The sequence below is a fragment of the Nyctibius grandis genome, chromosome 13, assembly GCF_013368605.1.
Source record: "Nyctibius grandis isolate bNycGra1 chromosome 13, bNycGra1.pri, whole genome shotgun sequence".
Taxonomy (NCBI): domain Eukaryota; kingdom Metazoa; phylum Chordata; class Aves; order Nyctibiiformes; family Nyctibiidae; genus Nyctibius; species Nyctibius grandis.
Window position 1 is genome coordinate 13,147,426 of NC_090670.1, and position 26,172 is coordinate 13,173,597.

At 35.5% G+C, this 26,172-nt stretch overlaps 1 protein-coding gene across 3 annotated transcripts in view; it reads left to right on the forward strand.

Annotated features, from left to right (window-relative positions):
* FMR1 (fragile X messenger ribonucleoprotein 1) overlaps positions 1 to 25,407 on the forward strand; it is a 33,498-nt gene extending 8,091 nt beyond the window's left edge. The window contains exons 2-15 of one of the 3 annotated variants that reach the window (XM_068411961.1): positions 688 to 740; positions 1,768 to 1,861; positions 2,904 to 2,975; positions 3,256 to 3,404; positions 4,497 to 4,590; positions 4,678 to 4,794; positions 9,909 to 10,079; positions 11,512 to 11,590; positions 14,473 to 14,582; positions 17,914 to 18,000; positions 19,955 to 20,150; positions 21,473 to 21,652; positions 22,973 to 23,055; positions 24,855 to 24,943. In XM_068411961.1, the coding sequence (XP_068268062.1) occupies positions 688 to 740; positions 1,768 to 1,861; positions 2,904 to 2,975; positions 3,256 to 3,404; positions 4,497 to 4,590; positions 4,678 to 4,794; positions 9,909 to 10,079; positions 11,512 to 11,590; positions 14,473 to 14,582; positions 17,914 to 18,000; positions 19,955 to 20,150; positions 21,473 to 21,652; positions 22,973 to 23,055; positions 24,855 to 24,860 (1,491 nt within the window). In that variant the 3' untranslated portion in view covers positions 24,861 to 24,943. Of the gene's footprint in view, positions 1 to 687; positions 741 to 1,767; positions 1,862 to 2,903; positions 2,976 to 3,255; positions 3,405 to 4,496; positions 4,591 to 4,677; positions 4,795 to 9,908; positions 10,080 to 11,511; positions 11,591 to 14,472; positions 14,583 to 17,913; positions 18,001 to 19,954; positions 20,151 to 21,472; positions 21,653 to 22,972; positions 23,056 to 24,849 lie in introns of all 3 variants that reach the window. The other 2 variants (XM_068411959.1, XM_068411960.1) reach the window with 2 other exon arrangements.
* The last annotated feature ends 765 nt before the right edge of the window (positions 25,408 to 26,172 follow it).

Below are 26,172 nucleotides of genomic sequence, written 5' to 3' on the forward strand. Positions count from 1 at the left end.
GTTGAGTACATAAGGCAGGAAAAGCTCTCTTGGTGCTAAATCTTAGTTCTGTACTCTGCTTTGTGGTTGTGTGGGAGACTTGGTACAACTGCTGTCCATCGCCCAGAAGAAAAGTGAAGGAAGGCTGCAGGGTGTTTATCTTAGGTTTCTGCACTGTGGAAGTTAAGTGTGATGTAGTAAATAAGAGGAAAACTGTGCTGAAGTGGATATAGATGAGTTTTGCTAGTGCAATATTCAAACTTACCTTGAGGTAAAAGAGAGAGGAGACAGGTTTGTTTTTTTTTTTAAGGAGTACTGATACGGTTTAATTTCCATACCTGTCAAAATACACAAGATGTGATTATAAAATCAAACATTTTAAACTTGCACTATCAAACTATTCAGAATGATCTTGTCATTGGTTACTATCCTCTCCCGTTGCTTCCAAAAAGTAGGAAGGACGCATGTATAGCTTGAGCATTCTGTCTGTGTATCAGTATGCTGGCAGTCATGAACCCAAGGAGGTTATCTGCTTTCAGTATGCGTTTTATATAAGTCTGTTGCAAAATTAAAAAGGCTGACTTGAAAGCATACTTAAATTTTGGATTTCATCAGTATCTGTGAAAGGAAGGCATTGTACGGCTTCAAAATTATTATTTTTTTTAAATATCCATAAGCACACCATAATTATACCTTTTTTCTACACAGGCATTTGTAAAGGATGTGCATGAAGATTCTATAACAGTTGCATTTGAAAACAAGTAAGTGTATTGCTGATGCTATACCTATAAATGATACAGAGTATCAGCCTTGCATTTGATTAACCTAAATAAACTTAATAATGTAGAGTAGCATCTTTTAGATACTCTAAGCTTGCTGCTATGTTGTGACATTTCTGTATAAATGCTTTTAATTGTTTAAATATTTTTAAGTACAAAATTATAGTAACATGGAATTTGTTGGAAAGATAAGTGTGTTGTTGTTGAATTTAGATGATGACAACCCATGTTTGAGTAAGTCAGCAGTGGTACCATGATTGCCTCTCTCTCATGTGAATGTCTTATTTTAGATTTAGCAGATTACATTATTACAAAATTTGTTTTATAGATAAGTGATGAATACCGGTTTTCTAAGCTAGAAATGATGTTCCTTTTCCATCATTTAAGGGCATAAAAAGTTAACCTTCCATTATACCATTTAGTTGAGGTTTCATTTCCTTCAAGAGGGAAATAAAACACTGATATATATTTGTTCCTGTGAATCTTTGTTATGGCATCATTTGTTGTATTTTGGAAATTGGTTTCTAGTTTCTTGAAAAATAATCTTTTCTTGTCATGCTCATTTTACCCGGTCTCTGTTAAAGAAACTGAAAATTAAAACTCTCTTCAGTCTGAATCCTGGTCAAGTTTTCATAATCTGTAGTAGAACCAAAGAAAAAGAAAAAAGGGTCTTGTTTTGAAGGAAGTGTCCGAATGTGTTATGAAACATATTCTAACCTGTGTTTCTAATGTTGGAGTTAAAACATATCACTGTGATAGAGTAAAAACTGCTGCTGGAAGATTTCAAAACAGTGCAGGTAGCATCAGGGATTAATTTAAGATGCTTAATGGTCACTTAGGCGTGTTTCTTCTTATTATATATACGTTGGATCACATTACCTTTAATACATATATGCACAAAAGCTCCACAAAATTAAAAAATGTAAATTAATGGATTGAAAATATTTCTGGTTTCGGTTTACAAAGAAGGTGAAAATGTTTAAGCCATTCACTGTATTTTTATTTGTAGCTGGCAACCAGAGAGGCAAATACCATTCCATGATGTGAGGTTTCCACCACCTGCAGGCTATAATAAAGATATAAATGAAAGCGATGAAGTAGAGGTGTGTATGCTCCATTAACAACATTTGTTTTGAGAAGTGAGAGAACTCGGGGTGAAAAATGTCAGCGAAGCCAGCGGACGGTTTGCTTCCATGTTATATGCTGTCACCTTTTTTGATTCAAAGCACTACATAAAACACAATTTCAAACATGTTATCAAAAAGAGGTTTTGACAGTTGTAAACCATATGGCTATTTTGGAATTCCATGTACCATGACCTCCATGCTGATTTACAAATATCATCGGCATTTCTTTGATTACAGATCAGTTCTTTATTAGAAGTGAATTAATCTAGAAATAGATGCTGGACTGTAGTTCTTCAGCTGTAAGTTAATAATGTCTGTATTACCAAAGCTTCAAGCTGAACGGGATAATTTTCATTATATGTGTATGCACATAAAATATGTCTGTATGTAAATACTTATATATATGTAGAGAGAAACTGACTTTAATATATAGCACATTCCTAAAACCTCCTTATTTTATAAAAATATAAAATTGTTTTTTATTATTACTTTAAAAAAGAGAACTTTGAAGATTTACATTTTGCTTGCATGCTATTTTAAGTTTATTTTGATTTGAAAGATAAGAAAATGGCAAAACTTCTTTGGTGTGAATGTGGCCAATATCATATATGTGCTAAGGAAGTGTAGATATATGTCCTCTCCCTTCCAGTCACTGGTAGGACCTCATCAGATCTACGTACAATTAGAAATATTGTTGATTAATATTAACAGATGTAAAAGGCTGAATTATCTCTTTTGACTATATACAAGACTGAAGCAACTAATGCCAGTAGATTGGGTACAATATTATTTATCTGTACAATCTTATATACATAATTTTATATCCTACCTGTATTTGCAGTAGACGTTTCAGCTGGTACATGCTTGCTATGTAGTGCTTAAATTAGAGACTTTATGTACCAATATATTTTGCTGGATTTTGTTCCTATAGCAGAGTTCCTGATCCTATTAGTTAGTCTCAGCTTTTGTGATCTCTTTTAAGAATGCTACAGATATGTAATGTATGTATTTTGTTTAGGTTTATTCCAGGGCAAATGAAAAAGAACCCTGCTGTTGGTGGTTGGCTAAAGTGAGAATGATAAAGGGTGAGGTAGGAATATGCATATATATACATATATATTTTTTTCATACTTACTTATACTTTGTTTTTCTTATGCTGTTTTTTGTATTGATGTGCACGGTGTTTTTAACTTGTCCTTCTTCATTTTCAAAGTTTCTTGATTAGGACTGTTGCAATTACCATTAACCTCAACCTGAAAAGCTCAAATTTGACTTTGTACAGTTAACAAAAGTGCCTTTCACTTAATAGTGTAATGCTCACGCTTGTCATAGAATGTGTGGCTTGGATGATTTTATTATTTTTATATCAGTTCTACGTAATAGAATATGCAGCCTGTGATGCTACATACAACGAAATTGTCACAATTGAGCGTTTGAGATCTGTGAACCCCAATAAACCTGCAACAAAAGATACTTTTCATAAAATCAAACTGACAGTTCCAGAAGATTTAAGGCAAATGTAAGTACAAGCATTTCTTTAACTTCTTTCAAAATGTGTGTAACTTCTTGAGCCTGAGACAAGAAGGAATAAAAATGCTCTTTACTGTTCCAAATTAACTTTTAAAATTTTCATATAAGGATGTAGAAAATACAAATGTGGGCATGCTCGTATTCAGAAATAGAAAAGATGATTTTTGAAATGCAGTTTAGTCCTGGAGGAGAAGATACTTTCTTCAAGGTTTTAAGGTTTGTGTGCATTATAGATTAAGATTCTGATTCTTACAGCTGTTCAGTAATGTGCACAGGTTAATCTGAGTCCATTCTTTGTCAACTTTATTGATAATTTTCAAGTGGTCACTCTTTCATTGATAGAGTATCTGACAATCTATGCAAGTTAGTATTTAATGACAATAAATACTAACTGTGGGATGATGGATGTGGGAATAGTTGTGCAAAAATCAAACCTCCCATAGTACAATATAGAAACAACTAGTTTTCTCCTAAAACACAGACACGTTGTTCTCATGTAAATATAGCTCTAAAACACAGATTAACACTGACGCCTCTTTTTTTTTTAGCTTCAGATCACTTTCGGCTTTTTTGAGATACATGTTATTACCTCAATGTGGAATAAGCTATAAATTGAGGTTAGACTAAGAATTTCTGATCTTGTAGTACACAAGTTCACTAAGTAGTGAGTGGACAGAAGAAGCCTGGAGAAGCAAAATACAGCATGAGATGAGCATAAGGTCATTAGAATGCTGCAGTGGTTACAGTAAAGTCACACATCATACTGGTTCATGGTGTGTTTGAAATTTTGGACTTGCTGATTGTAATGATTATAGCTTTTTAATGTAGTTTTGCTTAACTGGTTTGTCATTTTATAGATGTACATACAGAAAATTTCTGAAATATTTCTAATCCTACTCATGTGAAAATGAAAGAAAAATGAGTAAAATAAATTATGATAACAATAAAATAATGCCTGCATTAAAAGGGAAAACTTGGATATATTTATTTAGATTCTTTGTATTAAGAAATTAATATTTTTGGCTGTGAACCATAAATGCAGCAGTTACTGTTTTTAACTTTGTAGCATTTTTATTCCTAGGTGTGCCAAAGAATCTGCACATAAGGACTTCAAAAAGGCAGTTGGAGCTTTTTCTGTAACATATGATTCTGAAAACTACCAGCTTATTATTTTGGTAAGTACAGATGTCTAACCATACCATTGGCAGTGATTTGTTTCAAAAGTTCATGTGTAAACCACTGTTTTCTTTGTTATTATGTAGTCAATCAATGATGTAACAACAAAGCGGGCAAATATGCTGATTGATATGCACTTTCGAAGTCTTCGTACCAAGTTATCCCTGATACTGAGAAATGAAGAAGCTAGCAAACAGCTGGAGGTATGTTGTTTGTTTTCCCTGAAGTAATTTTAGTAAAAAAAAAAAAAAAAATAGTCGTGCATTTCTTAGCTGGTAGGACTTGCATCAGGGTGAAAGTAATTATTATATACTGATATTATTCTTAGTTTCAAAAAGAGACAGATGCAGAAGTAACCCAATGAAGAAGTTTATGGTTAAAGGGCCTGTTCTTGCAAAGACTTATTTTTATCCAGTCCCATTTTACTCAGCAGCATTTTGTGTGGGTTTAAATACAAATGTGTGTGTGTGTATATGTATATATACACACATACGCACATTTCTTTCATAGTTTCAAGCATAAAATAATTAGCCATTGTTGCACAAATAGTGCCACATATTCAATAGCTTTGAATTACTGTTTTTAAAAATAGATGGGAGTGAATATGGCATGATGCTGAGTTGGGCTAGAACTGGATCTTGCAAAACAACACAGTGAAAATGAGAGCTGGAACGGGTGAGACTGATGTTGGTAGGGTGTATGAAGGGATGGGTTTGTGTATAGATAAAATGTGAGGAAATCATCTTTCAGCAGATACAGCTTCTGATATTCCTGTGACTGGAGAGTAGGTGTTGACTGGCAAGAAGCTTGACTCACACTTGTCCATGGGAAGAAAAAAAAAAAAGAGTAGGCTAGGAAATAAGGGGACCTTTATACAGTAGAAGTAACATTTCTTCATGGTTCTTCTCCTATCTATAAATCAGAAAAAATAGCAACATTTCTGAAAACTTCTTTTCTAAGTCACTGTCAAGAACTAGAAGTACCACTCGAACTATTGTAATTCAGTTTTACACGGGTGTATACCAGCTCTGTTACTTCAGAGCCAGGTTTCGTTCCCCCCCACCCCAAGGGTTACGTCTATTTGGTTTTAGCTTGAGGTGGGATGTGGTATAGTAGTTCAGGCCTCTTGTATCCAGTAGGTATACTCACTGTTACAAGAAGTTCTTTCCTCTTTTCTTCTCTTTTTAGTCTCTTAATTTCTATATTTCAGAGCTGTGATCCAAATTTGTTTAGGTCTTGATTTTTCTCAACACCAAGAAAGGACCAGTTTCTTCTCATTGGTGTTCGTTCTTGAGCATCCAACTGTAGCTCTTCAGTAATCCATTCTTCTCTGTCTTCCTCCAGAACTGACAATTGTGTGGGCAGTTTACCTCTTGAAGTGCAAAGTATTATTTTGGAGGTGGGAAGAACAACAGTCTCTTCGGAGCTAATTCTCTTTACATGCCCCCACAGATACATGCACCAACAGCTGTTGTCATTGATTCCCTTCCCAAACTAATCTTGCATTCCTGCTGTCATTGTAAGCTGAACCTTTTTGCTACTGTGAAGGACTTGAGAACTTCAATAACGGTTTTCTAGTAAGAGCCAAATGGACTTCAGTTTCTGCCTAAGCAGTGCTTAAGTGAAGGCTGTGAGATAAATATATATGGTTATAATTTGCGTGACAAAAGTTAGCTGGTATTTTTCATGTTGGCATTTGTGTTTTCTGTACTTATAATAAATATAAAATCAATTTCAACCAAACCTGAATAGAAAAGCTTCAGATAGTAAAAATACTCATGATTTCTGTTGAGACACTGACATACAAACAGACTGCACACTTCAATCTGTAGAAGAAATATTTAGTGAACACTTTGGGCTTTACTGCATTATTTTTACTGCATTATTATTAATAGCTCATTGTTTCCATCGAACAAACTCTTCTATGTTTTATACTCTCTGAACTTTAAATGTCTGCCACTTTTTAGTTCCAGCAGTTTTACCTTTTCTGCTTTCTAAGCCATAATCACTAGACCAGCTTCTTTTTTTGTTTGTTTTTTCTTTCCATTTATTGTGTCTTGTACCTTCTTCATTTTCTGCATATTAGTTCCTTGACTGGCATCGCTCTACTTCTCAAACATGGCTTTTAGAGCATCAAGTAAAATAAACAATTATTTTTTGCTTGCGTTTTTCCCGGTAGGCATGGCTTAGTTGTCGTTTTGACATACTAAATAGCCTGATTTTACAAGTGTACTCTTGCGTTCTGGTTTGTGTTTTATTCTATGTAAATGCAATTCACTCATGGCCTCTAAGTAGGTATTAATATATCATTTGCATAGTTATTTTTTACTAATTTATTGGAGGGAAGTAGAATATTTCCCTCCATGTACTGGAGGGAAGTAAAATAAACTACATCTTGTAATACATAATTTACAGAAAAGCTAATGATGTTTAACTTCAAGCAATATTACTGCAGTTTGACTGTCACAGCCAAGGTCCCCAGTGATGATGTAGCTTCATTGCAGTCTACAACTACCTGAAGGGAGGTTGTAGTGAAGTGGGAGTCGGCCTCTTCTCCCGGGCAGCTAGCGACAGGACAAGAGGACACAGCCTCAAGCTTCGCCAGGGGAGGTTCAGGTTGGACATTAGGAAAAACTTCTTTTCAGAAAGGGTTATTAGACATTGGAATGGGCTGCCCAGGGAGGTGGTGGAGTCACCATCTCTGGATGTGTTTAAGAAAAGACTGGACATGGCACTTAGTGCCATGGTCTAGTTGACAGGGTGGTGTCAGGGCAACTGTTGGACTCGATGAGCCCAGACGTCTCTTCCAACCTGGTTGATTCTGTGATTCATCTTTTCTACGGATTGTAGAAGTTGCGTTAATAACTGATCATTTTCTTGACCATCCTGTTCTCTACTCTCACGTGGTGGTCTATAACAGATGTCAACTAGTAAATTGGCATTTGGATTATCTATTAGAATGTAGATCTGTGAGCATTTAAAATAATGTTTGCTTTCTGAGTTGTCTGTAATCTAGTTAATAAAGTGCTTGATAGAGCACTCAGTATATGAAGTATTTCATGACACTTGGATACTTATACCACTATCTTCTGTAGCCAATTCTCTGACAGTGATTTAGCACAGGATATTTATTAACAGCTTTAAGCAGGAGCAGATCAGATAACAGTAGCAGTTCAGCTGGGACAGAGTAGGGCTTACTGTGGGCACTTTATTGATGCTTTCTCAACCTCTGTAGGGTCTCATGTTGCAGAGGTTAAACTGCTAATTTAAAGTGTGCTTGTATATGTCTTCACAGTAGTTACAGCTTTGATTGTGATGCAGAAACATGTATGGGATTATATATCTTGGCTCTGGAAGGACACTGTACAGCTTTATCTTTTTTCTTCCTTGCAAAACACTCCATTTTACTTAATAGATTATCACAGTTGGAAATGCTCTATCTTGCCTCAAGGCATTAAACTACTGTTACTTTCCTGTGTCCTGGTATGTTCAGATGCTTGTAGATAGCATCCACATTTTTACCTAGGAATTTTACTCACTATGGTAAACAATGACTTTTTTACACACTTTATATTTGCTTTTCTCTGTAGATTTAAGTACTAGAACTTTCTTTAAGTGTATGAGAACTTCATTATCATAATATAGATTTTGTTCTGTATGTTTATATCTTACTGACTTCTCTCTGTATGTTTCTTTTAGTTCTCAGGGTGACCAGACTTAGTGATCTTCATGCTTCATATAGCACAAGCATCCTATAAGAAAACTGTTTGGTTTTTGAAAGTGTGAAGAGGCTGTGTAGGCGAAACTTATCAGTCATTTTTTTAGTCTTTTTAAACATGTGTTTTTGTTTTTGAAAAAAGAAACCATGTCCACTTATCTTTAACAGTTTCCCCATTTGCTTAACAGATTCTGAACTGCATACAATTCAGCATTTCCCAAGTGTTTTTTCTTGCACTCATGAGGTCTGTTCATGCTAATAGTCTGAGCCACCTGGGATTGACAGAGGCCATTCATGTCAATGCAGGATCATATGGGTGTTGACGAAATATAGATTTCCTGCGTGTTTGAGTATTTTCAGCAGCATCCAACTCCACAGTGTGCTACAAGATATTTCTCAAAAGCTTCCCTATGTTCCCAGCTCTCTTCTGCATGCTTGCTGTGTGGTGGAAGCTTTATACAGTTAAGAAAATATTGAAACTGTATTTTACGTATGGGCATGTATGTGCATCCTTGTGCATCAGGTCAGAGCTCACTAACTTAGTTCTGTGGAAAACTCAGGACTGCTTTAGGGAATTGTTTACTATGATCATTGGAGTTACAGTTTGTTTGTTTTTTTCCATTTTGTATATTTTTTGCAAGTTTTTTCCAGGTTTCTAGTGATACTTTTTCTGTCATTTTGAAAATTCTCTTCCAGATCCAAAACTTAGTTAGTTTTTGGTGGGTTTTCTTCTTCTTTCTTGGTATCTTATTTCTTATAGGAGATTCTCATTAAGATTCTGTAAGCTGTTTTGTATTGTTTGGTTACACCATAGCAGTTGCATGCAAAGGTGATGAGAGTTGCAAAACAGTAACCAGGTGTTTAGTTCGAGAGTAACTGAGCCGCAAACATGTTGTTGAAAGTTGTTTTAATAGTATAGTCTTTAGTCATTGTTACTGCCCTGCTGAAGCAAGGAATTTTGTCTGGATAGCATGTGACAGTCTCAGGTTTTCAGCTTGACCCTTATGTCTTGGTAGAAATGTGATTCCTGGATGAAATTCTTAACGTATTTGTTTTCTGAATTCAAGCAATGTATTGCAGTTATACCTTAATTTTGTGTTGTCTTGCATAGGCACTGATTCTTCATTTTATTTTTTTAAATGAAGTAGATAATCCATAGCTACTCTCTTTTCTGTATAAGTTTTCTGTCCAGTGATTGAGTTATTGCTGTTTCCCCCTACCTGTTGAAATGGGTGTAGGTTTTTTTTTCTTGGACATCATAGGGTTTGCTTTAATAGTCAACACAGCTCCTATTTTACTAACTTACACGAATGCTGTCTTACCTAGTAACACTTGATAGCTGTAGATATTCTGTGGTAATTTAAAATACAGAGGTGTCAATACAGCTAGAGGCTAGCCTTATGTTAATATTTAAAAGGTGATATTAGGACTTCTGAAGAAGACTCTTCAGTGTTTTTGAAGTGAAAATAAGTGCATTAAAAGGATTGATGAAAATAAAAACTAGGCTAAGTACCTGATTAAAGAACAGGCTCTAAATTTATGTTGATTTTCTCTCCAGTGTGCTAAAAATCAAAGTAAGCTAACATTATTTTTCTTCAGAGTTCTAGACAACTTGCATCACGATTTCACGAACAGTTTGTTGTACGTGAAGACCTAATGGGTTTGGCCATTGGCACTCATGGTGCTAATATTCAGCAAGCCAGAAAAGTCCCTGGAGTGACTGCTATTGATCTTGATGAAGATACTTGTACATTCCATATTTATGGAGAGGTAAGTTCCTTTCTTTAGCCTTTCAAAAAAAAAAAAAAAAAAGGGAAAACAGATCTTGTTTCTCTCGTACAATTATTTTGGGAGTTATTGAAACACATCTCAAAGACAATGCAGTCATTGGTCCCAGACAGCATGGGTTCATGAGGGGAAAGTCCTGTTAGACAAATTTGATTTCTTTCTATGACAAGGTTACCCACCTAGTTGACCAAGGGAAGCCAGGCGATGTAATCTTTTTGGATTTCAGTAAAGCTTTCAATACTGTCTCTCACAGTATCCTCCTGGGCAAAATGTCCAGCATACAGCTAGATAAACACATAATGCAGTGGGTGAACAATTGGCTGACGGGTAGGGCTCAAAGAGTTATAGTAAATGGGGTTACATTGGGCTGGCGACCAGTCGCTAGTGGGGTTCTTCAGGGATCCATCTTGGGGCCAATGCCCTTCAATATCTTCATTAATGTTTTGGACACAGGACTTGAAGGGCTACTATCCAAGTTCGCTGATGATGCAAAATTGGGAGGAGCTGTTGACGCTCCCAAGGGCAGAGAGGCCCTGCAGAGAGACCTAGATAAATTAGAAAGATGGGCGAACACCAACCGCATGAAGTTTAACATGGGAAAGTGCTGTATTTTGCACCATGGACATGGCAACCCTAGATGTACCTACAGACTGGGGAACGAGAGGCTAGAGAGTAGCCCTGTGGAAAGGGATCTGGGGGTTCTGGTCGACGGCAAGTTGAACATGAGCCAGCAGTGTGCGCTGGCAGCCAAGAGGGCCAACTGTACCCTGGGGTGCATCAGGCATAGTATTGCTAGCCGGTCGATGGAGGTGATTGTCCCGCTCTATTCTGCACTGGTGTGGCCTCACTTTGAGTACTGTGTGCAGTTTTGGGCGCCACAGTATAAAAAGAATATGAAGATACTAGAGAGTGTTCAGAAGAGAGCCACAAAGATGGTGAAGGGTTTAGAGGGGAAGCCGTACGAGGAGCAGCTGAAGTCACTAGGTCTGTTCAGCCTGGAGAAGAGAAGACTGAAGGGAGACCTCATTGTGGTCTACAACTTCCTCAAAAGGGGAAGTGGAGGAGTAGGAGCTGACCTCTTCACCCTGGCGACCAGTGAACTCGAGGGAACGGCAGCAGAATATGCCAGGGGAGGTTTAGGTTGGATATTAGGAAAAGGTTCTTCACCCAGAGGGTGATGGAGCACTGGAACAGGCTCCCCCGGGAAGCAGTCATGGCGGCAAGCCTGACAGCATTCAAGAAGCATTTGGACAATGCCCTCAGACACATGGTGTGAATTCTGGTGTTGTCCTGTGCTGGGACAGGAGTTGGACTCGATGATCCTTGTAGGTCCCTTCCAACTCGGGACATTCTATGATTCTATCCTATGATTCTAACAAATTCTATGATTCTGTGATACGTCTGTCTATTTTAGGATCAAGATGCAGTGAAAAAGGCAAGAAGTTACCTTGAATTTGCTGAAGATGTCATACAAGTCCCAAGAAATTTAGTAGGTATGTCAATTCTGGAGATTAACTGTGTGATAGTAAGGAAAAATGCCTTCTCAGAACTGTTTTTTACTTTTAGAAGGGTGGCAGGGTAAAAGTTTGAAGAAGTTCTCTTTGTGAAAATGTTCTAGGTGGCACAAAGTTTTCTGGTTTGGGGCTTTTTTGTTTTGTTTTCCAGCTCCATGCAGAATTTTTACAGACACATTTACCTCCAGTACATTCTAAGAAATTACCTCCTGGTTTGCAGTTCAGGAATAGCTTTAACTAGAAGCAATGTGCTGATGTTTAAATATAAAGTAGAATAGCTTCTGAATTGAGCTAAACAATTAAATTACTTCCTCCAAAGATGTCCAGAGATTAGTTCAGCTATACAACAGATGAATCTGCAGTCTCATATTTTCCTAGTATATTTTGAATCTTTTATTTTACTTGGGTTTGTCTCTTTTTTTCCTGTCCTTTTACGTCTGAAATACTGTTTGTTTAGAAGCAGCACTGTGGGATGTACTAAATGTCTAGTTAAGGTACCCAATGATTGAGAAAATACCCCAGACAATCTAATAGATTTCCATTATCAAACACCCTAAAAAACATCCTCCAGAATGCATGCAGGCCTTGTGTGTGAGGGGAAATTTTTAATGAGCTTTTGGTGCTACAAAGCAACATGAAAATAAATGGCTTAATTCAGTAGATAAGAAAAGAACAGGAAAAATAATATACAGTATAACATACCTCTAAAAGCAAATACTTTAATAGCTTGCCAAGCAGCGTATGAAAGCTGGTGTTGAAGCAGTGTGAAATTCTGCAATGGGACCAGTACTTACAAATGTGGCATGTCAGCTTTGGAATTGATTTAAAAACGGTAGTTTTCTCACCCCCACTCCCTCCTGAGTCTAGTGGTGATAAGTAAAAACTATAAGCTGCCATCATTATTTTAACTTGAGGTTTTAATTTCTTTGTTTCTGTTTTCTGTTGAGAACTTTGCAATTATTTCTGTTTTGGCAGTTTTTCATTTCTACTCTGCTTCTTGGCCTGGATCCTTTAGAATATAAAATTGGTTGAACCATATGTTATATCCAAAATAAGCTATGTTTGATAATTTGTTTTTTTAAATTTCTAATAATTTGCCAGAAAACTAAATTTGCTCTAAAAAGGCAGAAGGCTTTTTTCCTTTTACTACATTATTGATATGCTGAAATTTTTTATCTAAAGAAAATGCAAACATCTGGCTTTCTCTACTTAATTATCCTTTAAAAAATTTCAAACCAAACAAAACCAAAACAACAAAAAAACCCCACCCAAGATGCTGCTTTTTTTAAAGGCTGTATGGAAATTTATAAGCTGAAACATAAGTTAAAATTATATACATACAGTCCTTAACTATTTTTTAAAGTTTTATATGTATGTAGCTGAATTCTAAGTAAACCCAAATATTTAAAAAGATGTATTTCTTTCATTGGGACAACCAATGTAAGATTCTTTCTTTTTTTTTTTTTTTTTTTTGGTTCGGTTTACTTGACTCTCTTAAATCACTACCAAGGCTTTTTTACATTTATTAGTAAGCTGCTGTTACATTTGCCAGTGATGTGTAATGGAATAAAATACTCAGAAGAAACTTTTGGCTCTCAGAGCAGCCGTTGTCATCAAGGAAGAACTTATTGGCCGTCTTTTGTCCTGTCTTCTACAAATATGTAGGTTTTAAAAATTCATGGTAGAAAAATTGAAACTCAAAAATGAAGATTTATTTAGCTTTGAACAATAGGAACAATGTCCCAAGTGATTAAAAGTGGGTTTTAATTTGCTCTTCATGGATTAATTGTATCAGCAAAACAATAGCTGTCATGCACTCAGTATTTTTTTGCCTTTATTTCAGTTATGTGCCTGTGAAAAAGATTACGTTGCAAGTTTTCCAGCAGTTTTATTAAAAAAAAAAATAATCTTTTTTTGTTATGTGTAGAAAACATCTTTTACATAACTCTCTTAAGCTTTTAATGCTGTGGTTGAAGGATATGGCCTTTTCTCATTACCTTCCAAGCAGCTCAGTTTTCCTGTTGGTTTTCAGACAGCAAGTTATTTTGCTGAGGCTAGAGAGAACTAAAGTTTTCATTTTCATTGTCTCAAATTAGAACGTCTAGTTCCTAAGATAAACGTCTGCATTACTGGCATTAGAGTATAATTTATTTCCATTTTTATCTTTGACTTTTTAATGAATTATAAACTATTTTAAAATATCTCTAAAAAAACTCAGTTTCAGAGAAGAGAATTTTACATCTGGCTCAAACAGTATCTTCAGTAGTATCAGAAAACTTCATCAGCTAAACTTTTTGTGAACAAACTAAGAATTTTGCTTTGTTCTCTACCCAAAAGTTAGTTACAGCAAATGTTAGGGCATTGTAAAATTTTTTTGGGGGGTTGGTGGTTTGTTTAAATGCAACCATCAATGTTTGTTTGTAAATCACTGAAGTTATTTTAAACCTACCAAAGCAAAGCCAAATAAGCATGCAAGATACTGAATATTTCTGTAACCAGTATGTGTAATTTCAAATAATTTTATACAAAGGTAAGGTATTTGTGATTGGATTTCCTTTGTTCTCTTATAGGAGCTTTGAAAAAGAAGGAAACTATACTCAGTAACAAACTTTGATAATGAAGTTCCTCTCTTCCTGTATGCTGCAGTGGTTGTTTTGGAATGCTACAAAGTTAACACTCCAAGCTTACTTAGACATTTTAGTTCTTGGTTTGTTAACTAAATCTTTGTTATGGAGTATTAAGTAATTTTTGACAAGTTCTTGCACTGGTACTAAATACTCTTGTTTAATTAGAGTATAGTAATACTCTCAAGTTTGTGGGAAAACCCTAAGGGTGGAATGTTCTTTGTGTTCTTTCTGTAGGAAAAGTAATAGGAAAAAATGGAAAACTGATTCAGGAAATAGTGGACAAATCTGGTGTTGTAAGAGTGAGAATTGAGGCTGAAAATGATAAAAATATTCCACAAGAGGAGGTATGTTTTCAGTTAATATGACTTCTCTATGTGTTAGTTGGTGGTTATATTCTACCCAGTGATGAAATAAATTCTTCTTTGTATCTTCGTAGTGGTAAGATAAAGTTTTGATTAACGTGTGTTTTTCTAATGGAACCTCTGTTTCCCTATTAATGCTGAGGGGCATTTTTATATAAATTTGGCTTGTTATATGTGTTTAAAAAATGCTTTCTGAAATTTTTTGGTGAGATTTCATTTTATTCCTTGTAGAAGCAGTGACACTGTTTCCCAGCGCTTGCTAAGCTGTAAATCAGTACATGTGAAACTTACTACTTTCATTCAGTAATTTGCTTTGAGTTTGATCTCTTAGGGTTTTACCTGGTTTAAGTTTTTATTAGTAATTTCTTACATTGTAATGAAAAACTTGTGCTTTCAGTATAAACCTCTCCTTTTTTTAAACATTACCTAAATTCACAATAGCCTGTAAATTGTAACCTGAAACAAGTGTGAACAATGTGGAACTCCAGGTTTGCACAGGAAGGCTATCAGGGCCTTAAAGAAGTCTTGAACTTTGTAATTTGAGGTGCTTTTATGTGGGGCTGTGTTGAGGGGAAAGGTTGCAGGTTTGCATGGAAAGCTTCAGGCATGAAGCTTTTAACATCTCAATGCAAAAGATTCCCTGCAATTTCAAATGTGAAGTGTGCTTAAAGCAAACTGAACTGTCTTTAATTTACCTGGAAATCTAAATATGTACCAGGTAAGAAACCTTTGCTACTTGTAATAAGATATGAAATATGTTTCTGGACCCCTTATGTTCTTGCTTGAGTAGTTATTTCATCTTTTGTATTATCACTGTAGAACTATTACTGAAGATCCACAGTCCAATTTTTGTCTTTCTGTAAGTGGTAGCTAAGCAATTAATTAAGTTTTTTACTACTTTTACATCTATCTGAAATGGTAAAAGCATCAATGTTTAGATTTAAAGGATTCACTGCTATGTCATATTTCATTTCTAATCATAAATTCTTGCAGCATAAAATTCTTGAACTGGCTTAATAAGCAAGAGGGTGCTATTATTGCTGTGGGCTAAATCTTTCAACATTTCAAATGTGTCAGCCTACAGAATAATAGAAGGGTAAAAGAGCAAGTAGTCATGGCTGCAATTAGTATGTCAGGTTTTCTTCTTTTCTTCTGGCTTGAAAAAGCTTATTTGTTGACATTCTTCAATCCAAAATGCAGCTTTTAAAGATTAACTTGAAAGCTTTTTTTACCTGCCAAGCTGTGCCTTCACAACTTCTGTTTTTCCTGTTAATGACATTGCTAACACTGGCATTGCTTGCACTGCTTCACATGTTAGTTGTGTCATACCAGGAGCAACACAGAAACCTGAGATCAAATCTTGGCAGATAAGAGTTAGTTCTTGTAAGTTTATTTGCGTTTCATATTTGAAATAAATGTGCATTAATCTTCCCATGTGTGAACTTGGATATTACAACCCTTCTTTTTATAAAGAACAGTAGTTCAGTTTTAAATTTCAATACACCATTGGTTTCCCTTTCTTATGACTGAGATGTTAGAATACTGCCCATAAATTTCAGGTGCCATTTCATAACTCCCATAATTTTATAACAGGATCTTTAGGCTTTTTGTCTTTTTAGAATGAGATAGGTACTGTTTGTTATAGTAGTATACATTATTTTTATCTCTAAATTTCTTATGCACATAAGAACTGCTCAGTATTTTCACAGCTGAAACTAAGTTGAAGATTGGTACTTCTGTTTTGAAGACAGAAATAAGGTTCAGTAAAATAAGCACTTTGATACTTTTGTATGGCTGAAATTGCTTGACACTGTTACCAGCTCATTTTAATAGTTGGCATTGCTATACCTAGAATACACTGCTAAAAGCAACAACAAGCTGTTTCCTTAAATGCCTTTTTAAAACAGTTGTCTTGTGATCTTTTATTAATTGATACCATGTGCTAGTTAATGCCAGTTTAGTAGAAATTTCATTGCTCTTTATCAGGTTGTATTAAATATTTGTGAAACTTAGAATACCCCAGATAACAAAACAGTTCAGTCAACAATGCCTGTGGCTAAAGGATTTCTAATGCTCATGAAAGTTGGTGTTGAGGTTTCTTAGGATTAGAGGATTGTGTAATTTTTTTCGTTGTTATTTAATGCAAATGTGTAGGATCTAACAAAAGTTTGTGTGTAAAAGAAAAAGAAAAAAAAAACCAAACACAAAAAGCAGAGACAAATTATAGACTTACCACTCTTAGGGACCCTCAGCATACTGTGCATGTATTATTTTTTAAGACATTAGTGTCTCAAATAACTTCACTTTTGCAAAAAAACCCTCCTTTGGAATGCAGTTCTGTAAAGGGTATGTGTACAATGAAAATTAATGGTGTCTATAGAGGTCATGATGAGATACCAAAGCAAAATTCAAATGAATTCAGTAGATGTAGCTGAGCTCTGGGTCTGTAATAGCATAGGTTTCAGCAGCTGAGTGTTTATGACACTTTCAGGTTGACTTCTCTGGTCCACCATGAAGCTTATGCTGCAGCTGGTACAAGAGTCAAGTAGTTTAAAGCTAGCTCATGGGGTCTGTGTGGGCTGCAGTCACACCTCTGAAGTGCTGCATAGACCTATTTTAGCATCAGAAGTTTTCATGTGGAAATTATCCTTACATCTGCTAAAGGTTGGTTGTTTTCAGCACTCAGGGGCCCTTTTAGGTAGATTTCTTAGCCTGCTTTGGCTGCCTAAGTTAGTCTTTATGTATTTTATCTCTAAGTGTCATAATTTCAGGCATTAGAATTTCCAGCTTTACGTTTTTCAGGTGTTTGTTGAATCACTTAAACAAAACGCTTGACTTTTAGAAATTGAGAGATCCCCAAGAAAGATCAAGCTTTGTTTTATGACATGGTGTTAATTTGATTTGATTTTTAAAAGATCAAAGGTTTCTTTACTGATGTGTAGCCTAAAAGAACCTGGTGTGACAGAGTAGACATGTGATCAGCAAAGGTGGTATTAATTATCAATGGAGGAGACCTGAAGTGTTTTGAATTTACTCTTTTTTTTTTTTTTTTTACTTGTTCAGAAAAATAAATGTTGGCATTGTGATGCATATGATCTAAATTTTCTTATCAAAAAAAGCTCTTTGCATAAAGGGTATTAGACTACATGATCTAGCCAAGGTCAAAATTTAAATATACTATTGTCTCTTTTTTCTTAAGTTATGATTATCCATGTTGTAAAAATTGCATTGAAGTTTTACAGTAATATGTTTGGTTCTCTTCAGTGTTTGATGCCTAATCAATAACCATAGGACTACTGTTATTGTGTTTTAGGGAATGGTACCATTTGTGTTTGTGGGAACCAAGGACAGCATCACTAATGCAACTGTTCTTCTGGATTATCATCTTAATTATTTAAAGGTGAGAAAAATGATGTTTTTCTAAAGTTTTCCTATCAATACTTAAGATGGTGACAATAAGATGATCCAAATCTGTTCAGGCAGCAAAGGCTGTTGAGAAATTGGTGTTATAACAGGTTTTCAGTATAAAAAGCTTTCTTGTAAAAGCCATGTTTTATTAAAAGAGTCATTTATCTGAAGGATGGAGCGAAAACCAATTTTTTTCAGAATGCAAAATACAAAAGAATAAGAAAAAATTTTAAAAATCTATCAAAAAATGCTGACAAATTTATATACAAGGAATAGTCAGTCCCTCATGCAGCTGCGAAGCAAGCAGCGTTCTATGCAGAGATCTTGTATACAGTGGGCATTTTATTAGAAAACCCTGAACTTCTTTTTCTGTAGTTAATTGACATTTCATATTTGAGGATGTTTTGTAGGCGATTCAGCTTTTTGTGTTGTGTTTGCCTCTTGGCTTCTTCTCCAGCAGTCTGCACTGCTTGTTGTCTTTTGTATAGGGAGCAAAAAATATCCCACGTTATTGCTTATAGTTGCTTTTGCTTATGGTTTTTATGGCCGGGTGCTCAATCTTTGCTGGCAGGGCCAGATGCTGACAGTAGGGACTGCTTGAGTTCATTTAATTAAATATAACATACTTGCATCTCTTTTGAAACCTCCAGACCTTTCATAATTTGATGCATGTCCAGTCTGTGCAGGAGCTATCATTGAATCTTCTAGAATGCTAAAATTTCAGTGCAGAGCTAAAAGAAACTTCTCAGTACAGATATCGGAGGAGCGAGAAGAAGAAACTACTTTTGTTCCCTTTCTTACCTACTCAGTAACTATACCTTTTAATCCTGCTTGTGGAGCACTTGGATTTATCGGTGTTTTGGAGCAGCGATACAGCAGCTCTGCAGCTATCAGGTAGTAGAGGCAGAGAAAGTACCACAAGAAAACCAGTACTAAAAATCAAGCTCCTTTCTTGTATTCTCACTATTATTTCAGAAGGTATCCCTGATTTAACTTCTTTGGCCACCTGAAATGGGTACTTGCATGTGAGTCAGTACTTAAATGGGTACTGACGTGAGTGGAAAATGCTTAATAGCCCAGCAGTTTTTTTAGATTCTTCAGTTCATTGTCAATTAGAGTCACTTTCTCTTAATACTGTCCTTCTAACCTTTCTGCACAGAAGGGCACGTACAATAGTGTTCATCAGTCTGTATAACAGCCAGAGGATAGATTCTTATCTTGGAGGTTTTAATCTCGGCCTTCTCATCCCATTTAACATACACACACATAAAACGTTATCGTCTTAGTGGCCTGTTGTGTTGTGGTTCAGTTTCAGAATAATGTCCTCCAGTTCACTGACAAGAAGTGGAGCTGACTTGTTCCTTTAAGATTTTCTGTGTTTCTGAGCCTCCAGACAAAGTTTATTAAGCAAACTCTTTGTAAAAGATACGCAATAGGGCATCAACATCAAATGTACTGTATCAACTCATAGTTATGTGCAACAGTGCAAGAAGCTTGTGTTGGAATTTAAAAAGTTTAAATTATGCCACTGTTGGAATGCTATAAATGGGTTACGTTACAGTGCTCAAAAATAAAGGAGTGTTAATTTCTCTATTTAAAGAATGTTTAACTTCCTTAAGGGTAAAGTTCTCATAAATTTAATACTGAAGTATAGTTAATTGTATCTTCTGAAAACAGTTGATCTGAGTGCTTTTTCTTGATATATCTATTTTAAACAAACCTAAACTTGCCAACTGTGCCACAGAGGGAATTGTATTGGTAATAGATTTGAACATTTGAAAGTTTTTTTGGTAAACAAATTATTCTCAAAGTTGAGTTACTACTTGTCTTAAATAGCTTATTAGTTGTAATACTTAAGTGCTATTACTTTCTGAGAACTGCATGTCTGTACATTCAGATGATTAAACAGTGGTGACATATGACTTGCTATGCTTGTGTTTGTGTAGGAAGTGGACCAGCTGCGTTTGGAAAGATTGCAAATTGATGAGCAGCTTCGACAGATTGGAGCTACTTCTAGGCCACCACCAAATCGTACAGATAAGGAAAAAGGGTACATGACTGATGATGGTCCAGGACTTGGACGCGGTAGTCGACCTTACAGAAACAGAGGGCATAGCAGACGTGGTCCGGGCTACGCCTCAGGTAGGTAACTAGAAGTACACTTACAGTTTTAAGAGTGGCCAGTTGGTCTTTTGAGTTCTTGAAAAAGACTGGACTTGGAAACAGAGCTGTTAAAACAGAAATTCAGTTAATATTGAGTATTAATACTTTAAGATTATATAGAGCTTTATGCTGTAGAAAATATTCTGAAGTAAAATGTAGTGCTTATATGTAATCTAAACTTATTTCCATGCAGTTCCTGTCTCTTACAGCATGCTTAGGTATTCTATATTATGAACTCTTCAGAGCAAGGATTGTTATTTTATCTATATTTTGACCACTTCCTAATAATAAAGCCTCAGTTTTCATTTGAGCCTGTAAGAGGCTATCTTAATATAAATACTTATAAGTGAAAATACTGTGTAGCTCAATTTGCAGAAAAGCTATTTACCTCATATGAAATTGAACTTTTATGTTTTTACTAGAAGAGCATAGTCACCAAAATATAGTGTTCCTCTTTAAAGCCTTGTATAATTCATTAATGAATAGTTTTCAGGATTGTGCTTCTTCAGAGCAATCTATTACTTCATTATCCATAATGTAGGTCAGCTGGTATTTGTCCTGACTGAAAGGCCTGTAGTATGAGCTTAATAAGACAGTCTTAGCTTATGTTTTACATACTACAAAATGAATGTTTTTGTGCTGAAGCCCATTTACTGGTTTTAGAAGATGTGAGCTCACTTGGCTAATGACAGGGTTATAGGGGAAAAAATTTGGGAAAAGAACCAGCTTTTATCGGTGAAGGTAATTTGGTAACTGGAAAAATTGTAATGGCCAGTTACTTTGGATTGCATACATTTCTAGCATTCTAACTTTGTTCTCTGCTTTTGTAGTGTGTGTTACAGGCTGTTTCATGATGGAATATTTTTCTTTTCATAGCAGAGTTGCAGTGATGAGATGAGACAGGACACGTTATATTCGGAACTTTCAGTTTTAGAAATATGGAAGAAAGTCTAGTCTATTAGACTTCTTACATTTTACTAATTACATTTGCATAGTAGATTCAATGATATATTGATAGGCTGGTAACACCAAGTAACTAGAAACATGTGGCACAATTATTTAACCTTAAACACACTTTTAACTTTTATTTATGTCTGTCTTGACCTTTTGAAGAAGTAATGTATATTATACGCATTTCTGTATTATGTATGTTATAGAGGTTGGGAGGCAAAAAATCCCAGAACTGTTTATTAACAAAAAAAAAGATCATTTTAAAATACATACTTTTTTTTTATTCTATGATAGTATTTTCATGCTAAGGTACTCTGGCACGTTTGGATTTTTTTTTATCCTCTTGATAGGAACTAATTCTGAAGCATCAAATGCTTCTGAAACAGAATCTGATCACAGAGATGAACTTAGTGATTGGTCAGCAGCCCCAGCAGAAGAGGAGCGAGACAACTACCTTCGTAGAGGAGATGGGCGAAGACGTGGAGGTGGTGCAAGAGGGCAAGGAGGGAGGGGTCGCGGAGGATTCAAAGGTAAATGTAGACTTAATTTTGAAAAAGAGGTCAGTGTTTGAATCCTTAAGCAAACTCACTTCTGTCAGCCTCATGTTTTGTCGTCTGCTCCAGCCTCCTCACCATCCTGGTGGCCCTCTCCTGAACTCTCTCCACTTTGTCAATCTCTTAAATTGAATATTTTGTTTCAGATGTGTTGAACATTCAGCAGAGGGGAATGATCCCTTCTTTTGACCTGCTGGCCACACTCCTACTAACACAACCAATTATTCAGTCAGCTGTCATTGTTGCAGGAGCACACTCATGTCTTATTCAAGTTGTTGTCCACCAGGACAGCTCCCTTTGTGTGAAGCTGCAGCATACACAGTCAGTCCACAGCGTGTGCTATTGCCTGGGGTTGTCCTGTTGAAGCTCTGGGACTTGGGATTCATCTTTGAAGCTAATGAGTTTTCTGTCAACCCATTCCTTCAGCTTGTTGAGGTCCTTGTGATTAGCAACCCTGACTTTCAGTGTATCAAACCACTTCCTACAGTTTGGTGGTATCTGCAGAATTGCTGAGGAGGCATTCTACCCCAGTGTTTATTCATACATTATATAAAGCCTTTCTTCCTTCTATAAATAAATTGGGATAGCATTCTCAATCATTTGCTTTCCTAATATGCATCTTGACTCAGAAGTTTGTGGGCTGTGCCATCACACATGGAGGTCAAGGAATCGAGTTCTAGTTTGTCAATGGATATAGAAAAATCTTTTATAATCTGCCTTACTCATTCAACTATTCGTATTCCCATGTTCTTGTATTTGATTTTCATGCAACTGGATTATATAAGGTTGTAAGTTGTGTTCAATGTGAAGGACCAGGCAAAAGTAAGATGGGAGAAATTAAATAAGTTGAATACATATGTTTTATAATGTGATATTTCATTATATTTATTTGTTTGAATATTTTTGTCTACAACTCTGCTTATTTCTTGAAATGTTTTTTTCAAAGTATGGGTATTGCTTAATTTAATAAGATTTTTTGAAAAAAAGGTGTAATGTGGAATTTAGAAAGTTCATAAGCCATATGGTGTTTTTTCTTAAGTCAGGGGACAGTCTCTTTTAAAATGTGGTGGTTTTAAACACTATGGGGTTTACGTTGATTAACACCTGAGAACATTTTCTTTAGTGATTCTTGGCCCATAGTTTAAGAACTGTTGTTGTATGTTCCTAAGAATATTTGTTTAATGTTCTTTAGCATGAAAATTTTGAAGTAATTCCCTATTACGCTTGTGTAAGTTTTGAGTAAAAGAAGATCATGTGTTCTTGTCGAACAACTTAGTTGATGAATTCTTATTACAGGAAATGATGAACAGTCACGAACAGATAACCGTCAGCGCAACTCAAGAGATGCAAAAGGGAGAACAGCAGATGGATCTCTTGAGGTAATTTTTCTCTTATTGGAAGTCTGCACTGTTTAAATTGCTTAAGTGTCATGTACTGACATTAGAGTCTTCAAAGCCGCAAGCAACACAGTGGCCTTGTGGTTCCTTATTCCCTAATTCCGCAGTCAGATCTACAAGAGTTCTGTGTAGTTTTGTAACATATATGCAGGAATCGCAATCATCAAGTTGTGTAAAGATGCAACTTTGTAATGTTAGCTTAGCTTTCCTTTTGGTTAGACCTCTGATCACGAGTCCCAAGGGTTTACTAACCAGCTTGATTTCAGTCTTTGTTCTTACTAGCTTTTTGGTTTTAGCTTTTGTTTCTTGCTGTGTTGTGTATTGTTGTCAGTCGCCTATATGCCTGAGGGAGGAGAATCCTTAACACTTTATATAAAGAGAGAGTGTGTTGTAGCCAGATTCTTCAGAGTAAGAAAGATTAAACTTCAGAAACTACCTTCACTACTAAATGAAACATTTGCAATTGAAGGCTATGCAATCTAGAAAGTAAGTTAAAATGCACATCAAGAAACTGTTCAAGTCATATATTGAAATATTTTATAACCTTAAATATTTTATGGCCTTTTATGAAGATATTTCTGCAATTTTTTCAAATGTTTTCTTGCATAAAGTTGTTCAGGCTGATATTTTATGTATATCTGCTAAGTTTCTCTACATGGAAACTGTTCTTGCTTCAAATGATAATGTGCAAACCTTCCACCATCTCTTACCGCATAGGATGAGTTATGTTGGGAGGAAGAAATAATGAGCAGCTTCAAGCTGTCGCCTTCTGCATGCTGTTACCAGGAGTCATGGTTCCGATGGGAGATTGAGATGACTCTTGGTTTGATTTTAGAAAGCCTGTTTAAGAAAGGAGGGGGGAAAAAATGGAACAAGTGACCTAAATGCTTGGTTTTCCAAGTGGGAGTGCTGAACTTCAAAGGTGTAGTACCTGAATACGCATCTGAAATTCAAACAATGTGCCAAAAAAAATTTTTTATGGCCACACAACTTTTATAGTTAAGTAATAATTAACTTGCAAAGTTTCAAGTGGACAGTGGAGAATTGTGGTGCTGAAAAAGAAACTTAAGGCACTTATGAACAAGTCACGATTTTTTTCTGTTGCTCTGAGATTTGGTTGAGATTTCTGTATGAAAATAACTACTTGCATATCATTGAAACCTGACTGATCAAGTTGTAAAAATTTTGTAATATTTCAAGGCTCACCCCCTTTACAAGCATAAAAATTTTGCTTTCAAAATGCTTTTTGAAGTTTTTTGTGACCACTTAAAAAAGCTAGAGAAGTCTTTTTGATGGATTAAATGAAACTTTTTTTCAGATTCAAAAAAAGACTGAGTAGATTTTTTTGTTTTTTAAGTCTTAGTGTCATTTCATGGCAGCTTTTCTATGTTTCTTTTTTTTCAAAAAAGATGATTGTACACAACATGTAGGCAGTTAAATTATTGAAAGTGAAACGATGTTTCAGAGTTCCGTCTGCTGTTAGTTCTTCAACTTTCTATTGCACAAACACACTGGAAAAATACTTTTTAGCTTCTAAGGCTAGGTAAACAGGAGCTTTTTCATTTTGGGGTTTTTTTTAGGTCACGAGTATGTGGCATTTTTGAACAGAAGAGAATTCACACACTCTCCATTTCAGCTGGATACATTTAAAAAAGCCATAAGGCTGTGGTTCCGAGTATTTAATAAAAAGTGTTCCTCCCAGGCTGCTAAGGTTGCAAACGCGTAAGGGGTAGATGAAAGGAAGAGAATGCTTTATATAACTCTGACTTGTTCCAGATCAGAATTGACTGCAATAATGAAAGGAGTGTCCACACTAAAACATTACAGAATACCTCCAATGAAGGTAGCCGGCTGCGCACGGGTAAAGAACGTAACCAGAAGAAAGAGAAAACGGACAGCGCAGATGGTCAACAGCCGCTGGTGAATGGAGTACCCTAAACTGCATAATTCTAAAGTCATATTTCCTATACTGTTTCAGTAATTCCTATTCCATGTTAGAGAAACTTGTTAGGCCAAAGACAAATAGTAGGCAAGATGGCGCAGGGCATGAAATGAACATATGTTCTCTGTTAGCCTTTTTTAACATCAACAGTATGCAGTTGTTTTCAGAATAAGAAGTTATTCAAATATTTGCATAAAAATATCTGAATTTCCGAAAATCGCTTTCAAGTACATGTTGCAGTTCCAACAATGAAAGATTCTTTTTTGTTTGTTTTAAAAATACTGAGCTGTGCATTGGTAAACTTTCTGTTCAGTTGTACCATTTTAATACATCGGGTCAGATTCACTGCTCAATTTCAATTTTCAGAATAAATAGTGTTTGCAGTAATCAAATTGGCTTCTGTTTTCAATCTAACAAGTTCTTCATGAAATGCTATGTCGTTTTATGTCCTGTGTCAGTTCACATTCTGGTCCACCTTTTTCAATATTTTAGTGGACTCTGAAATATGTGTGATGTAACAATTGTCATTTTCATTAGCAAAAAAGTTGTATGATCTGTGCCTTTTTTATATCTTGGCAGGTAGGAATATTATATTTGGATGCAGAAATCAGGGAAGATGAGTTGGTAACACTAAATGTAAAATATATGTAGCAATCCTTGTCAGACGTTAGTACTTTATAGACAAGTGCATGCTTTCCATAATTTTTTCCTTACATAAACATTGAGTTTAGGCAGTAATAAGAATAGGAAATTTATTTTGCACTGAAGATTTGGCAAATAGTGTTATTGAAAAAGGGGTGTAATTTTTTTCTTTGTAGGCAGTATAGAAGCTTTTTTTTAAAAAAAAAAAAAATAAAATAAAAAAAACCCCACAACTTTCCATTGTGGAAAACTAAAAAACTCATTGTTACTGAGGGAACAAGTGTAATGTGTTCACAAGCTAGTAATGTGTGCCTGCTATTTGGCCAGATGACCAGTTTAAAGCTCTGATGTTTTTCATCCTCCAAACATTTTTTGAATTGCTTATTTTAATTCGAGGGCTATCTCAGGAGAGGTAGGAAGAAAAACGCCATGTGTAGTGCCCTGGAAAGCACAGATATAGTAGTCAGAGATATTGGAGGTAGAACAAAAATGTCATATTTTGAGGTGCAAGGTCT